Here is an 18,472-nt window from a genome sequence, read left to right on the forward strand (position 1 = left end):
GATTCCATCATGCATAAAGGCTGAGAAAGATTGGTGCACAATGCTATAACCGTGTAAGAAGATCATATCCATGGCAAAATGACAAGCAACATACATCTAAGAATTCCTGAAAGAGAAGCAAGATGCAATAATTGAGGGAATAATCCATCGGGCGAAGAAGAATGGATAATGGGAACTGTAGCCACCTCATTCCGGAGTATCTTTATGGCTACATCCTTTAATGTATCATATGGACCAGCCTGCATATATAACAAAGAATAGGTTATAATTATGTTCTTCTTATTCATTTTGGTGAACTGGGATTGATGATTTTATTTGGCCATTTACATCAAAGAAAAGGGAAAAGCATTTAAACTCAAAGGGCAGTCAAATACTTGACCTAACCCACATTTCAAAAAAAAAAAAATCAAGATAAAAATTTTTGCGATTCTAAATATACTGTGCCATACATTTTCCATTTTGTTAAGCGCGCACATATATATACATATATATTTATATCTGCAGAAATTAGAAACCAACTCCCTCAAACTACCTGACAACTCAAATTCCTCAAACCATGTTCATGGTTCCTGAATCGTATCAACAGTTATAGCCTACTTCCATGCACCATAATTTAAAATATTACCAATAAAATATAGAGAAGAATGAAGTAACAAAACCAAATTAATGTTTCATTGTATGCAAATATTATGGAAGATCATCAGCAGCAGCAGCAATTACCAATTATTTGGTGTCAACTTTACAAATATTAGTCATTTGACATTAATTTCAAATATCCATTTTGTTGGTGCATATTCAATCTTCGCAATCAATGCACAAACCAAGTTTATTTTCTACCATTTTATCCTCCAATGAATGCTACTCCCACCAACCTAATAAAATAATTATTTCTCAATGCATATTTCTAATATTTCAAAAAATATCCATCTTAACACTCATTTCCTATAAGCTCAACTTATCAATCAATCACTTCTTTACCAGACACTCAGTTCTATATAATATAATGGGCCTAAGTGCAATTTTACTAAGATTAACTTTAAAGTCCTATTTAGCTGATGCCTTAGCAGCGCTTAGTCTTGCTAAAGCACCAAATGTTGTAAAGCTTCCCCCCTTTTACCCTTTTCTTAAGGGTGGCATTTCCCTTAAGTAGTCATAAGCTTGCCTTAAGCTAAGTGCATTGCAAACCTCGCTTACTGATGCAGGACTAAATATGTTTTTAAATGAATGCTATAAGAACTTGCACGTTTTGAATAAGAGCAAATAGTAATTAAAACTGTTAGCCACTAAACGATGATAGAAAATGAAAGATGGGTAGCTACGCTTAGACCAAATCACATGCTAAGAACATGAATCACCAAAGTAATTTAGAATTTCAACAAAAAGCAAATTAAATAGTTATTCAATAAAATCCTTAAGTTAACATTGAGATTATGATGCAAGCACACTAGATAGAAAAGCCAAACAAGGAGAACAATGGGCAAAGCTATAACCAAACTCGATTCAAATAGTAGCAATCATCTATTAGCATCAAAACCGACGGATAAAACAAGAAGAGAGATTAAAAGAAATAAAAAAGTCGATATCCTCAAAACAACCGACAGAACGGTTTCCTCACATGCATCGAAATGTAGGTTAAGTAAAATATGTGCTTAGGGCTAGCAAACCGATGGTCCACCACAGCAAGATAGTCCAAACGTCCAAACCAAACTCCTCCAGCAAATGCTCCCAAATCAGCCAACAAGTATCATCTCAGCTCAAGAAGAAGAATACAAATTGAGTGGAACTTGCGTAGAGAAGAAAGAGGTAAGAACCCCATAAGAAATAGAGAAGAAGAGGAAGTGGACAAAGCTCTCAAGCTTTTCCAAGAAGAAAAACCTCAGGTTTTTAAAGAGACGATGCTCAACAATTTTCAACAACCTTTCCCCTCAAAAATCATCTTCTATATATAGGCAAGACTGGGGAACCAAACAACCATAAACCTCTCAAATAAGCCAATTAGATTTTAGGAAATGAAAGGCCAACAACCACAACAGCAATTCCCAAACGTTTCAGCAAAACAAAGAAAGAAACTCACGGAGCCAAGCAGGGAACCGCAAAACCGAGCAGCCTAGCACGGAACCAAGCAGGGAACTGCAAAACCGAACAGCCAACCACGGGAACCAAGGGGGCAAAGGCACGGGAAAACCTCCCACCATAAGAAACCAACAGCCAATTACGGAAACCCAAGGGTTAGAGCACGGGAAATCACCCAGCTTAGGGAAATGAGAAGAAAAAAGGATAGGAGAAGAGACAAGTCCACTCCAAAATGAATCCAAGACTTAAGAGCAAACCTTTTTAGATTAATGAGCTAGGTAGTTCAATAAACCTCCCAATAAATGAACTAAACTTCAGCTCCACATTAATGAGCTAACAACTTAGAGAGTAAAGCTCAAACCGAGAACCATGAGCTAACTCGAGAACCATCAGCAGCCCAAGGACCCATCAAGATAGCAAACCAAGGTCTACCAAGCCCAAGCACAACCTACCATGATCATTGGATGCTTTCCCATCATTGGATAGCTAAAAAAATACAAAAACTAAATTAAAAACTAATGTTCAATATTCGATAATGAAAATACAGAAATTATGATTGCATCAGATTAGAAACATAGAAAGCAAAACTCAAATCCTATGTTTACTAAGAGAAGGCAGAGAGCTTGGCACATGTCCTCGTGCTTGAATCACCACCTACAAGAGTAGAGGATTAGAAAATAATTTGAACAGGAGGAGAAGTTCACCCTCGTCAAGGACCAGAAGTAATTTGCCACTGAACGTTGGCAAGTTGCTCTTCGATTACTTCGGACAAAATGAAGATGATGCGATCCAGGTATTCCTCGATGGTGGTGTCTATTTATGGGTTGACGTCGAAGAATGTTTATTGTAGAATATCTGCGTGTCCTTACTCGTTGTAGACGAAGCCGGAATCAAGATTGGGATCAGCCATTCATCGATTTCATAGGGATGAAGGGTTGGAAACGAAGGTCTTTGCTTTTCTTAAGAACTCCTCTTGAGAAAAAGAAGTTTCTCTCAAGAGTTTAAGTGGAGAAGAGGGAGGTGGCCGACCCAATGAAGGAGGCTCAATGATTGGGAATTAAATGCACTTCCTAGCCCATTATTTCAAAAAGGTATGCTATTATGTCTTGGATTCATTTTGGAGTGGACTTTGCCCCTTCTCCTCCCTTTGTCTCTTCGGTTTCCTCCTCGCTTTTGATGTTCCCGTGGCCCTTGGCTGTTTTCCCATGCTGCTGTTCCGTTCTCTATGCTGGCTCCTCGGGTCTCTTGCTGGCTGGGTTTCCCGTGGGTGCCTGCTGGGTTTCCCGTGACCTTCTTTTCTCTGTTTCCTGTACCGGGTTGGGGCTACTATGCTGTGGCTGTTGGCCTTTCATTTTCCTAAATCTAATTGGTTTGGATGGAGGTGTTATGGCTGTTTGGTTTCTCTCTTTTGCCTATAAAAATGATATATTTTGGTATGGAAAAGATTGTTGAAATTGTGAGTAAAAACTCTACAAAAACCTGAGGTTTCTTCTTGGAAAAGCTTGAGAGTTTGTTCCATCCCCTTCTTCTCTTCTCTATTTCGTCTTGGCTTCTAACCTATTCTTCTCTACGCAAATTCCACTCCACTTGTATCCTTCTTCTTGAGCTTTGGAAGTGTAGGTTGGCTGAAATTTGGAGACATTTGCCGGAGGAGTTTGGAAAGGACGTTGGACTCTTTTGTAGTGGTGGACCCTTGGTTTGCAAGCCTAAACACAATTTTCTTAAATTCCTACTTTCGTTGCATGTGAGGAGACTGCTAGACGGTTATATTGAGGATAGTGTTTTTATATTTTTATTTTGTTTTCGTTCGATTTGGCTTTTGTTTTTCCTAAGTTTGTTTGGATGTTTGCAAGTTACAATTGAATCGAGTTTGGTTTAAGTCTTGTCCTGATTTTCTCCGATTTGTCTCTTTACTTTAGTTTTTGCTTGCATTTATATTGTTCCTCTTTTCTTAGTAAATAGCAGATTATTATTTTTTAATAAAACATAATATTAGAACCAAATAAAGAAAAAAGCACACATGAGATAATTCCATGAAGATTAAAACTTAAAGAACAAAAACACGATTCAAGAAAATATGATCACAAAACATAATATTAGAACCAAATTCTCAATCGCGATACCTACCTTGTAGCTTTCTGAATATAGGAGAATGATAATCAACCCTTCTCTTATTTCAGCCCCTCCTAAAAAAAAATGAAATGAAATCTCCTAACCACTTGGGCTTTACTAGATGGTAAATTAACATCTGACTCAAAAAACGACATCCTCATCAATGACAATGGGAAAATGAGCTAACTCCACTGGAGGATTATAATAAGGCTCTTGGGAACGTATGAGTTTATAATATCCTCTTCAGAACTTAATATGGGAAGGGGAGGTTCTAAAGGCTATGATTCCATAATTCCATCAAATGCTTATTCCAAATTTTGCATGCAAGTCTAAACTGAGGGTGGAATTGCATCCACCAGGAGTGATGATAGATTTTAGTTATCTGCATGCTCCCCATTAACCGGATTATCTGGATTAATATCAAATGATATTATTAACTCCAGGCGAGATTGCAAGCAAACAAAATAATTATGCATGAAAATTTGCAAAAGGTGCAATATGACAAAATGCCTTCAAATATGTAACTAATATCCACAAGGGGAGGCCCAATCCAAATATTCTTCTAAACTAAACCCTAGTCATAGAAGGTCTAGACAGTCGAGCCATGGTAGGATAAAAAAATAAAGAACAAAGAATATAATGCAAACAGATTGAAAAATAACACCAAAAGCATCACATTAAGAACTTAAAGGTTATCTAATAAGAAGTCACACATTTCAACTGGGGAAACATAAAACAAATAGCAAAGACTGCATGCTTTCATAAATGATTTATTTTTTAATATATATTATGCATTATAATTTTTAGTGGATGAAGTTTTTTTTTTTGGTTTATAGATAATCTTCCAACTAATTTATTCATAGACATTAAATCTTTTATATTATCTTCAGCATCACTTTCTTTAATTTATCATGCATTTTTGTTTTCTATTTAGACTTCAATGAAATAAAGTTTATCCACATGTGCCAAAATTTGTCCCTTAATATTAATAAGAGGGATTTACATACATAAACTTAATCATGTTATTTACATATCTAACATCAAAAACTTTAATATTTCATACCTACCACCATTATCTACATTATCGAGTTGTATGTAGATAAACAATTCAATGCCATAATCAACAACTTTTTTGTCTCATCTACCAAGGTGACAGTTGAGCCATACCTGATCAAAATTGACCACCATATTAGAAAAAATTAACAAACAATTTTTAATTGCAAATCAGGCTAAACAAACACAATTATGATTTAAGGGGAATAATGGGGCTAAGGACCAATACTTATATCAAGTACAAAACTCCGGCTCATCTCCCAATCATGATTTTATTAAAACAAGTTAATCAAGTAGCATCATTTTTTTTTTCACATTACTTCTAAACATATATCAAGTACAAAACTCCGGCTTATCTCCCAATCATGACTTGGCTTGGCATGCTCTCACCCACCCATTCCTAAAACATGATAGACACAAGTGCATGGATCATTCAAAATTTTGAAGCAGTATAGTGAATGCACAAAGCACAATATGAAGTGCAAAAAGTGTTTTTTTTTTCTATTTTAAAGCACAAAGTGCAAACAAAGAGTATAGTTCAATCATCTGAAACATGCATCAAATAACAAATAGATGCCTTAACTTTAATAGTGAAAAAACACATGCAAATGATAAAAATCTCATTTCTTACAAAATACAATAGTCAAGAACTGTTAAATATGCATAGAAATAGAAAGAAATAAAATAGAAAATAAAGTAAATGACAAATACTTCAGTGACATTATAAATCACTTTTTTGTCAAATATAAAAATATGTCATTGTTAAATGCACTTGTTATATATATATATATATATATAGAGAGAGAGAGAGAGAGAGAGGGAGGAGAGAGAGAGAGATAGACAGAGAGAGAGAGAGAGGAAAAGGCAAGGCCTAAATAGGAAAAGGTTAAAGGCTAAATTCGAAGGAAAGTTAGTGAGAGCAAAGAAACTGCAATGCATCAAGCAGGGGCATCTGAAAAGTTTGACGAGGTACATTGGTAGGGGAATGAACTAATGCAGATGAAGGAAGGAAACTTATTCTACTAAAAATGAGAGTAGGGAAGATCCGAAAGGGAACTATCACAACAACAACATCATCAAGCCTTTATCCCACAACGTGGGGTCGGCTACATTAATCATTTTCCTCCATCATGTCCTATTAAAAGTCAAATTTCTCAATTTAAAATCTAATAAAGAAAGGTCATTCCTAATATTTTCTAACAAATCTTTTTAGGTTCTATCCTCTATCTTTCTTAACATAAGTCAAATCTAATACCTCTACTCTCCTAACCTGGTCATCGGAAGGCCGACGTTTTATGTGACCAAACCATTCAAGACGACTCTCTCTAATCTTATCTTCTATTGAAGCTACTCCAACTTTTCACGTATATGCTCATTTCGTATCATATCTCTAAGGGTAAAGCCACACATCCACCTGAGCATCCTCATCTCTGCCACACTTAACTTAGTATTATGCTTCTATTTTAATGGCCAACATTCGGCACCATAAAGATTGTAGGCCTCACCACCATCTTATAGAATTTTCCCTTAAGTTTGAGGGGTAATTTTCTATCACACAACAAGCTCGATGCATTCCTCCACTTCAACCATCCAACTTGAATTCTGCTGATAATATCCCCATATATTTCACCATCACTCGAACAATAACATCCAAGATATCTAAAACGTGTACTCTTATTAATGACTTGATCGCCCAAAGTCACAATCCCATCACTAGGTCTATTACTACTAAAATTACACTCCATGTATTACGTTTTAGATCTACTCAAGAGAAAACCTTTAGACTCTAAGGTTGACCATTAATTCAAGTTTACCTTCAACTCCCTCTCTAGTCTTATCAACAAGAAGAATATCATCAGCAAAAAGCATACACCAAACATCCTCTTGCAAATGTCTAGTGAGAACATCCATGACTAATGATGTAGACAAATGGGGAGTCAACTCATGTCCAAAATAAATCAATTTTGGCTTCCCTTGAGTCTACAAGCTCAATAAATTTTGAGTTGGAATTTAGCTCATTTATGAGCTGGTTTTTAGTTCATTTATTGAACTAAATATTAGCTCATTATTAGCTAGGTTTTAGTTCATTTATTAACTTATTTATGTAGCTTTATCTTTTAAAATTATGTGCTTGGCCTCTTAGGTTCCTGTGCCTTGGCTCCTTGGTTCCTACGGCTGCCTCTTCGATTTCCGGTGCTAGGTGGCCTTTCCCGTGCCTTGGTGCTTCGATTCCGTGCGGGTCTCTTGGGTTTCCGCGGTTGCCTCTTCGGTTCCTGGCTGGGCTGCTTCCCGTGACTGTTTGGGGGGCTTTTTCATGGCTTTGATGCTTCGTTTCTTGGAGTTTACTGTTGGCTTTTCATATTCCCTATTTAAATAAGCTTAAATTAATGTTATGTGGCTGTTTGTATTTCTCCTTTCATACCTATAAATATGAGGAGTTATGTAATGTTTTGGTAATGTTATGTGATTGATTTTTGGAAATGTAAACCTGTGGGTTTCATTGGAAAAGCTTGCGAGCTTTGTCCACCTTCTTTCTCATCCCCTTCGAAAATTTTGCGAGCTCTTTCCAACCTTCGTCTTGGCTTCTAACCTCTTTCGTCTCTCCGCAAGTGCCACTCCATTTGTATCCTTCTTCTCAAAGTGAAGCAAGTTTAGGGTGTCTTGTTTGAGTCGTAAGAGTTCAAGTTTGTAAGTGTCCAAGTTGTAATAGTTTTTATAAAATGATATTATTTGTGTCTTTATTTGTATTATTGTGTCTCTACTATTACCCAATAGAGTTTTTATCTTGTTAAGCAAAAAATCAGGGTCCCCGGATTTTTAACCCGGATTTTTTGCTTACAACAACTAAGCAAAAAGATATGGGCACAAAGGGAACTATCACAAAGAAGAAAAAAGGAAATAAGATGAGAAAATCTGGAAATAAATAGACACAAAAACAACAAGGTTGAGCTTAAATGAAATATCAACAGGTTAAGCAGGTGGAGGAACAATTCTACAAGGTTGGAGAAAGAAGCACATTTACTTGATTGTGATAGCAATAAGATGGAAGATAGGAGAATCAAAACACCAGAAGAAGCAGAGAAGAAAATCCTATGGAAATAAGGTACGAGACAATAGGAATAGGCATTAATCTTTGATGCACTTGAAGGCAAAGCATGCGCAACTCAAATGATTTTTTATGCGCACTTTTCATGCATTGTGACAGTCAAATCTCTTCATCCACTCCGATCTAATGTAGAGCACATAGTGACCACCACATCATTGATGCATGAACTCAGTTGTGCCTCTAGCAATATTGTTTTGAAAAAGTCCCAAAATGGAATCCACTAATATGCTCAACCCATTGCAATTTTTATGCACCCATATCATCTATTTTGTCCATAAGCATCATACCCACTCTACCACTCATAACACATGACCTTATGTCTCACCCGCTTCTTATTTGCAACCACCTTTTTCCCAGCTCACTTTCATACATAATTTCCTTATGTATTATCTTATCGCTCCTCTATGGAAGTTCCCACTGCCAATTTTTGATCTTCTTAAATGCTACCTTCTCCACAGTCTACTTCATCTCACTTTCCCATCTGTAGCCTTATTTTTAAATCTCTCTTTCACTGCCATTCATTGTCTTTCCTTCCCTCCCTGCCTCTCCTTTCATCCTATTTGGTGGTCTTCTACCTCTCTATCCAGTCATCTTATTTGTTTCCTCTCTATTATCACAAACACTTAGTTCCCTGGAGTCACCAATACAACAGCTCCAGCATGTCTAGGACATATTGCATAAAAGTCTAGCTTAAACCCTAACCTGAAATAATCTTCTCTACCACTCAACTCAATAAGCATAGCTATAAGCTAGCCAGCGGTAATTACAAGACTGATGTTGGTGAATGTAATTAATGAACAATACTGATAGGAAATACTTAAGTTTGCAAGTAACCCTAAGGTAAATACTTGAGTTCGCAAGCAAACCTAACAGTGATTGGTGAAAACAGCAAGAAAACTGCTGATTACAGCATAAAACAGCAACGATACAACAATCTTCTTGAGAAATATGGAGAAAACTGAGAGAAAAATGAAAATTCCACTAGCCGATGCAGGAAAACAGCAAACGATACAAGTTTCTTCAATTTGAGAGGAAAAAACAACTCTCCAAATCTCTAGCCAAGCCTAGAGCCCAAATGAACAAACCCTAGATCTCAAATTTGATTTCAAACTCAAGATGAAAACCCTAGCTCTCCCAAAGGAACTAATTAAAATAAAGAGGACAAATACAAAATCCCTAAACATACCCTAATTCAAATTTTCCCTCCCAAAGCAAGTTTAATTAAGTCGTGGGCCCCATCTCTCCAACCAGTCCCTCTCTCTATCTTCCCCTTAGTTACGCCCCCTCCTCTTGTAGCAAAGAACCGGTCCAGGTTAGACCAATTCAGCTAGCCCTTGGGCCGGCCTAACATTACCCCCCTCCTAAAGACTCACATTGTCCTCAAGGTGAAATGAATGGAACTGATCTTTCACCCTCTCATAGGGCTCCCAAGTGGCATCGAAATCGGACAGGTCTCTCCATCTAATAAGCACTTAATTATTCCCCTCTTTATCTGATTTTACCCCTCTCAGCTCCAGTGGTTCTAAGATCACTTCCAACTCCTCTGTCACTGTAGCTGGCAACTTCACACTAACTACATGCTCCCCTAGAGCTCTTCTCAACTGGGACACAAGGAAGAATGGGTGTATGGTGGCGGATGGGGGCAACATCAAACGGTATGCCATTGCTCCGATCTTGTCAAAAATCTCGTAGGGGCCGAAGTACCATGGAGCCAATATCTCGTTCCTCCTGTTGGCCACTATCCTTTGCCTGTAAGGTCGCAGTTTTAAGAACACTTTCTCCCCCCACTTCAAACTGTGTCTCTCCTACGTGTATATGCCTGCTTCTTCATGATTTCTTGTGCCCTCAACAGATGTTTCTTCAACTCTTCCAACACTATCCATTTCCTCCAAGTACAACTCTACTGAGGAAACTGGTGTGCTCCTCTTCCCAAAGTGCACCAAGTGTGGGTGTTCCCTTCCATGCAGCACTTTGAAGGGGGTCATTTGAGAAATAGAATGGTACGATGTATTGTACCAATACTCGGCCCATGCTAACTATTTTGCCCACCTCCTCGGTGTTTCATAAGCAAAACACCTCAAGTAAGTCTCCAAACTTTGGTTTACTACCTCCGTTTTCCCGTCCATTAGAGGATGGTAGGCAGTGCCTCTTGAGAATAGTGCCTTGTAACCTGAACAGCTCCCTCCAAAACTGGCTGAGGAACACTGTGTCTCGATCAGACACTATCGACTCTAGAATCCTATATAGTCTAACCACCTTCCTAATGAATGCAGCTGCCACTGTCACTGCAGTGTAGGGATGTCGTAAGGCGATGAAATGTGCATACTTACTCATCCTATCAACCACCACCATAATAATTGTGAAACCCTCTGATCGTGGTAGGTCATCTATGAAATCCATGAACACTTCCTCTCATACTCAGTTTGGAAGTGATAATGGTTGTAGTAACCCACCTGGATCCATAGCTATATACTTGTTTCTATGACACACCTCGCCACCATCTCCTCCACAACCTTATGCATTCCCTTCCAGTATAATTCAGCAGTAAGTCTCATGTATGTCTTTTCTACTCCATAATGTCCTCCAATTGCACTCTCATGGAACTCCTGCTATAGATGGGGAATATGGATGGAGGTTCGTGGCATCACAAACCTCCCATGATGTAAGGGTCTCTCCCCCTCAATATAGTAACCCGGATGGCTACTATTATCTTTCATCAAATCCTCCATGATGTTTCTCAACTCTTCATTCTGCATGCTTTCTTCCTTGAGGGCCCCCCAGTCAACCATTAGTAGTACTGAAACAGCCAACCCCTGAAATTCCCCAACACATCTGGATAAGGCGTCAACCCCTTTATTTTCCAAACCAAGCCTATACTGGATCTCAAAATGATAGCCTAATAATTTGGAGAGCCATCTCTGATGTTCCTCGGTCATCATCCTTTGCTCAAATAGGTACTTCAAGCTCCTCTGATCATTCCGAACAATGAAATGTCTACCGAAAAGGTAAGGGCGCCACTTTTGAATAGCCAAAATAATAGTCGTCAGCTCTCTCTCATACACCGACATCAATCTAGCCCTGGTTGACATCAGTTGAGTGAAGTATGTTATAAGAATGTGATTATGCAACAGTACTGTCCCCAACCCATATCCTGATGCATCAGTCTATACTACAAAGATCTGGCTGAAATCCGGAAGAGCTAAAACTGGAATTGTAGTCATGGCTTTCTTCAATTTCTCAAAAGCCTGAGTCATTGCCTCAGTAGATCAATCAAGGCCAAGCTATGGTACTGTACCCCCCTCACAAATCTCCTGTAGTAACCAATTAGTCCTAGGAAACCTCTCAAATCCCTTAGGTTCCTAGGCATTAGCCATTTCTGCATTGCCTCGATTTTTGTTTGGTCGGCCACCACTACCACCTGGGACACTACATGTCCCAAGTACTCCACATTGGACTGGACGAAACTGCACTTCTTTAGGTTGGCCCTCAGCTGATGCTCCTATAAACTCCTAGAACCACCTTTAAGTGCTCCAGATGCTCCTCTAAGTTTTGTTGTACACCAGGATGTCATAAAAAAACACCATAACAAACTTCATGAGGTACTGCCTGAACACCCTGTTCAAAGACTAGAAAGTAGTGAGGGCGTTAGTAAGCCCAAATGGCATTACAAAAAACTCATAATGCCCTTCATGTATCCTGAAAGCTGTCTTTGAAAAGTCCGTCTCCCTCATCCTGATTTGATGTTACCCTAATTTCAAATCCAGCTTGGAAAACGTGACTGTCCCATACAATTCATCTAAGAGCTTATCAATCATAGGAATAGAGAACTTATCTAGCACTGTCCCCTTATTCAAAGCTCTGTAGTTTACACATAACTGTCAGCTCTCATCCTTCTTCTTGACCAGTAGGACTGGACTAGAGAAAGGACTCACATCCGGTCTGATAATCCCAGCCTCCAGCATCTCCCAGATCAGCTTCTCAATCTCATCCTTTTGAATCTGAGGATAACAGTAGGGACGAACACTTATCGGCGACACTCCTTCCTTCAAAGAAATGGCATTCTCCAACTCTCTTAGTGGTGGTAATCCCTGGGGAGGTTGAAAAACCTCATTGAATGTCGCCCTCCTCCAGTCTTACTCCCTCCAAACGATGCAACTCCACCAAATATCCTCCTCGCACCTCCTCTATGATTCTGATCAGGGACTTGAGAGATACTCCAGTCTTAGATAGCCCTGCATCACCCTGAATCACCATTATCTTCCCCCCAACCACCAATTCCATCCTTAGTGTCCCCCAATTGACCTTGGTCTCTCCCAAGGTCTGTAGCCACTTCATCCCCGGAATGACATTGGTGCTTCCCAATTCCAAGGGAAGAAAATCCACCATCACTTATATCCCCTGAATGGTCAGCACGACTGTCCTACAAACTCCTCTACCCATTTTCACCTTTTCCGAGCCCATCATCACTTCATAGACTCCTATATCTATAAATTTCACCCTCAGCAGATCAACAATCTGAGTGGAGATGAAATTGTAGGTTGCCCCACAATCTATTTGCATTATCACCTCTTTATCAGCTATCTCTCCCTTCACCTTCATAGTGTGATTTGGAGTGAATCACACCACTGAGTTTAAGGAGACTTCTGCCATATCTAGATGCAACTTCTCCTCTTCCTCCATCTCTAATTCGCTCCCGCCTCCCTCTTCAGCTTCCTCTTCATCACAGACGGTGAGAACCTAAAGAGTTCGATCCTTACATCTATGCCCCAACATGTACTTCTCGTCGCACCTAATACACAACACCTTTGCCCTCTTCTCCTGTATCTCCTTCTCAATCAGTCTTTTAAAATTTCCATCATTTCCCCCTCCTCCAGCTCTCTCCTTCGACACTTCCTTCAAACTCCCTGGTGGTGGCCTCTTGAGAGCTAAGAAGGTGGTGGTCATCCTGTACGACCCTTCCCCCCCCCCCACCCCCCCCAATTGCTTCCCCTAGCCCCTCTCTCCAGTTGCTTTTGATCCTCCACCAGCTGGGCTAGCTCCATGGCCTCCCCTAGGTCTCTTGGCCTCATCACCCTAACCGCTACCCGTACCTCCGTTTAAGCCCCTTCATAAAATTCCCCTCGATCACTATCTAAGAGAACCGGTATAATCTGCTGGCCAAGTACTCGAACCTATCATGGAAATCTGTCACAGTCCCCTCTTATATCAAGGCAAAGAATTGCTTATAGAAGTCTCCTCCCCTACCGTTTCGGAAACTTTCTAATAAGCACTCTTTGAACTCACTCCAACTCCAATGAGTTGTCTCAGGTCTCGCCATTGGTACTATGCCAGTGCCTTCCCCTCCAAACACAACCCTGCCGCCATCAGCTTTTCTTCCTCCGTCAACTCGTTGACGGCGAAATATTGTTCCACCTTGTAGATCCATCCATGACCATCCTCGCCCTCAAAGATAGGCATCTTCAGCTTCCTCACCTTCGGGTCACCCTCGTTGACCCTGAATCCTCCATAACCTCCCATTCTGCAAAGAGGAGGTGCTCCCCAGTTGTCATGATCTTCACTCCGGCAATCATATCCAACCCCTTCATAAAATTCCCCTCTTCTTCTCTCAAATTAAGCACCTCTGTTGTAGAAATCCTTCCTTCTCCCTACAAAATCAGCAGCACTTCTTTCGAAACCAGTGATCATCTCCTCCCTAGAAAGTGATTCTAGAGGAAGTATTCCGTCTTCTATCTCCAAGATCTCCACTTCCGAATTTTCCCTTCCCCTAAACATGTTAGGGTTTCCACCTCTTCCATGGCCGCCGATGATTTCCCTTCCTTCCGATGTCGCCGGATTGGTCTAGGTTTCGCTTCTAGCAATTTCTTTAAGATCTCTTCCATCACGACGAATTGTCCATCCATCCTTTCATTATTGGCTAAAATTTGATTTTGAAAATAAAAATTTTTTCCTCCAAATCTAATTTTAGTTGCCCAATTTCTCCTTTCAAAACTTCAACCTTCTTTCCAGCCATATTTCTTCCCAAGATTTATGAGCAGATCTTCTGGATGAAATTGCTCCGCTGAAATTTCAGAATTTCAGCCACCGATGGCCCCAAGATAACGCTCTGATACCAATTTGATATGAAATACATAAGTTTGCAAGTAACCCTAAGGGAAATACTTGAGTTCGCAGCAAACCTAGCAATGATTGGTGAAAAACAACAAGAAAACTATTAATTACACCATAAAATAGAAACGGTACAACAACCTTCTTGAGAAATATGGAGAAAACTGAAAGAAAAATGAAGAATTCCACTAACCGATGCAGGAAAACAGCAAACGATACAAGTTTCTTCAATTCGAGAGGAAGAAACAACTCTCTAAATCTATAGCCAAACCTAGAGCCCAAAGGAACAAACCCTAGATCTAAAATTTGATTTCAAACTCAAGATGAAAACCCTAATTCTCCCAAAGGAACTAATTAAAATAAAGAGAACAAATACAAAATCCCTAAACAGCCCCTGATTAAAATTTTCCCTCCCAAAGCAAGTTTAATTAAGTCGTGGGCCCCATCTCTCCAACCGGTCCCTCGCTCTCTTCCCCTTGGTTTCGCCCCCTCCTCTTGTAGCAAAGAACCGGTCTAAGTTGGACTGATTCAGCTTGCCCTAGGGCCGGCCTAACATATACCAGGTGCACATGATAAAGGAATACATTGGTATTTTTTAACTGATAAGCCCGGTTTAGAGTTTGACTCCGTATGATTGATTTACATTTTTCAATTTGGTTGAAAGAAGCACAAATTTTAATTTGCTTCCAACTGCTTAAACTTTTTTATTCTTAGGCACCTCACACTTCATGTGATGAGGTCATCGACAGACATTTTAGGCAGGTTTATCGGCGGAAGAATCGTAGATCGACGGCTACGATCGGGAGTTTATATTTTTGATGTTATCATGTCATTTTATGTTATTTTATTTTGTGTGTCTTTTATTTCATGTACTAGTGACGATTTCGCCCTTATATAGGCGTAGTGTTTATTGTAGCCCAAGGGGCATGTGAGTCTTTTTTCATGCTTTGAGATCTTTATAAGGAGATCTCCTCTTATTGTATGAGTTGATGATTGATTAATGAAATTTTCTGAAATTCCTTTGTATTCTTGCTTGAGAGCTTGAGAGAAAAGAGAGAGGAGGCCTAGGTGAGGCTCCGACCGCAATACCCAACAGCCCGCTCCGGCGAGCTCTTGGCTCTTCCTTGTAAGTTCACTGTTTTTCTCTTCCCTACCAATCCCTCCATACACCCGTTTCCTCCCTGCAGTCAAAATCCCGAAATCCCCTCCTCTGTTCCGCCCGAATTCCCTCACCCGCACTCCTGCCTCCCCGCTATGCCAGCCGACCGCTCCCTCCAGTCCACCGAAACCAGCAGCCCGTCTCCCCCCCCCCTCCTCTGTCCAGGCAATCCCGCCACCTAGCCCAGAAGAAATTCAATTTTTTTTTGGCATTAATTCTCTCATTAATCCTTCCTAAATTGATGCCTTATATTTAGGGAGAGATTAAATGAAAATCTTATCAGTTTTATTTTCAAATTTTGAACTCCTTCTAATTGATTAAAACCTGAAATTCAAATTAGGTTTTAATTAATCACATGGGCCCCACTACTTAATAAAATTTCCCCTCTTTCTTCCTTTGCTTGGCCGGCCCCAACACATAACCGTTTCTCTCTCTTTGCCACCTCATCGTCTACTAATTAACCCCTTAATTTCTCCCACTAATGGCTGTCCCTTCTAATTTGGTTAAAGGAGGATTTAATGATAAAATAACTTCTCCTTTCAAGCCTAGAAAAATCTGAAATTCAAATTTCAGATTTTCTCCTTACTCCTCCCTAGCTCTTGGCCGAACCCCTTCCCTTGTTTTCTTCCCGCCTTGCCTCAATGTTGAATGGCGGATCCGGAGCTTGAGTGGGGGTTAGTTTTCCACGCCGACGGGAGCATCGATATCCTACGCTCTCCTTGCTTCGACGTAGGATTTGAAGACGACGCCACAATCGAAGAGTATTTGGAGCGAGTCGTCCCGATCCTCGCAAGTATTTTCGACCGACAATTGCGTGGTTACACTTGGACGATCATTGTACGCCATCCGCCACCACCTTCTCCGGTGAATACCTTTCCGGCAACAAAATCTTTCGTCGCCTTCATCGTAGAGGTGCTCTTCATCCTCGCATGGTTCCTTATTCTCCGCTAAAGCCCAAGAGTGAACGAGAGGGAGAGAAAGGGTACTCAAGGTGAACTTCTTTATTATTAATTGCGGGATTTTTGTGATGAGCATTTAAGTATTACTTTTATCTTTTGAATGTTATGAATTGTTTGGTTATCTCAAAGCAAGTCTTCGCCTAAGCAAGTTAATGATCTAGAACGATTTATTCCTTAATTTTTGTTGGTAATAAAATTTGTGTTGACAAAGCTTTGAATAATCTTCATTTTAATTTCTAATCGCAATTCCTACTTTGATTCACATCATCATGCTTTATACCTGTTTTTCAAACGAAAAAACTCGAACGGTATACAATTTATGCATCTGGGTGAAAATGATGCTTAGGAGTTATTTTTTTTAAGGTTCTTAGTAACTTTCTATCCTTAGTTTGTCATGTATATTCATGATTTACAGATCATGCTAAATGAATTTTCTGAAGAGTGATTTAGAATAAGACATTGTGTCCATACTTCGCATTTAAATATAAACCACTTTTCCCTTGGGACGTTGTCTTGTTCCACGATTTTTTCATGCTTCCATGTCTACATAATGCAACTTCCAGGATGGAATTCTTACATCATACAAAAAGAAAAGAGAACAGATCAAATAATTGATCTCTTATTAGCCAGAACAAATCAGATTGCAACAAAACCACATTGAAATTTGGAAACCGAAGCTAATAACTGTGAAACAACTAAAGTGGCACCACATAAACTCACATGAACTAAATGACTTTCGATTGGTCTTCCATGAACATCAAGTTGACCATAACGTTGTCTCTTTCCCAGTTTCCATGCTGATATTGTGTGCGTCTCAAGCTCCTCCTCGGTGAGATTAGAACCATGGCTTCCCAGCTGCAACAACAAATATAGCTGCATTGGTGAAAATGCAAAAATATTGAGACCAAAATACACACTAATTTCAGCCTCAATACTCCTTTTCTATAAGCTTCAAGTAGAAAAATTTGACAATCCAGAAAAATAGCTCAGGAATGAAAAAACCAAATATTTAAGGACGGAGAATTTGAGATAAAATTTAAATCTAGGGCCCTCTTTGTTTTAGCTTTATATAAGTTGCAGTGGCAAAAGTTGTTGCAAATTAAAGACGATCTTTCAAATATAAAAAGTGAGGATTTCAATAATCTGCTTTAAAAAAGCTAAATTTCAGAACAAAAAATAGAATGTTTTGCCCATAAACAGTTTTTTTCTGTGGCTGAAAAAAAAGACAAAGCAGACATTTGAACTTCTAAAGGGACTCAAGGGATATGGAGGAAATAAACTAGAAAATTGTCAATCAAGGAAGTTCTTTTTCAACAAATCAAAAACTTGTTGAGCATTAATGCACATACAAAGATGCTATTTCTATGTTTGAGGTTATGTTCACCGGTCTTTTTTTGTTTTTTTTTTCCACAGCTTAATGCTTTGTAACCCTACTCCTATGCTTCATTTGGGACGGCTTTCTTACTGCTTTAAGAAGCAGTAAGAAAATCGTCCCAAATGAAGCACTAGTCGGAAATTTCAATCAACAGAACTGACATCCATATCCAATTGGGCTAGATATATATTTTTTGTCAATGAGACGGATTGTGAGGAACAATTCCATTTGATCTTCTTTTAGCATACACTTCACCAAGATTTCTTGTACTTTCATAGACAACTTGATTATCAATAACTGTTAGTTATCACCTCTCACTCATTCCAGCTCATCACAGCCATATGCTAATATGTTTGCTATTAAAATACACGTAATAATGCTAGACATTATCCTTAAAAAAATAATGATCAGTCAGGTGCTTGCTGCTGCCAATCCAACATTTCCAAAGCTTGCTTTCCATTTGTGGTCTATCCAAGTCCCAATTTTGTCTCTGTGCACACTAAGCCAGTTATATAGCCATAAAATTATTT

The 18,472-nt window shown here is 39.3% G+C and overlaps 1 protein-coding gene across 2 annotated transcripts in view; it reads right to left on the bottom strand.

The window, feature by feature from the left end:
- The window catches only part of LOC110114742 (sucrose nonfermenting 4-like protein), an 88,041-nt gene that overhangs the window by 23,136 nt on the left and 46,433 nt on the right, over positions 1-18,472 (bottom strand). For both annotated transcript variants that reach the window (XM_028699072.1, XM_020847721.2), the window contains 2 exons: positions 17,288-17,422; positions 95-239 (listed from right to left, as the gene is read on the bottom strand). In XM_028699072.1, the coding sequence (XP_028554905.1) occupies positions 95-239; positions 17,288-17,422 (280 nt within the window). The remainder of the gene's footprint in view (positions 1-94; positions 240-17,287; positions 17,423-18,472) is intronic.

Source organism: Dendrobium catenatum, unplaced genomic scaffold (assembly GCF_001605985.2).
Source record: "Dendrobium catenatum unplaced genomic scaffold, ASM160598v2 fragScaff_scaffold_1219, whole genome shotgun sequence".
Taxonomy (NCBI): domain Eukaryota; kingdom Viridiplantae; phylum Streptophyta; class Magnoliopsida; order Asparagales; family Orchidaceae; genus Dendrobium; species Dendrobium catenatum.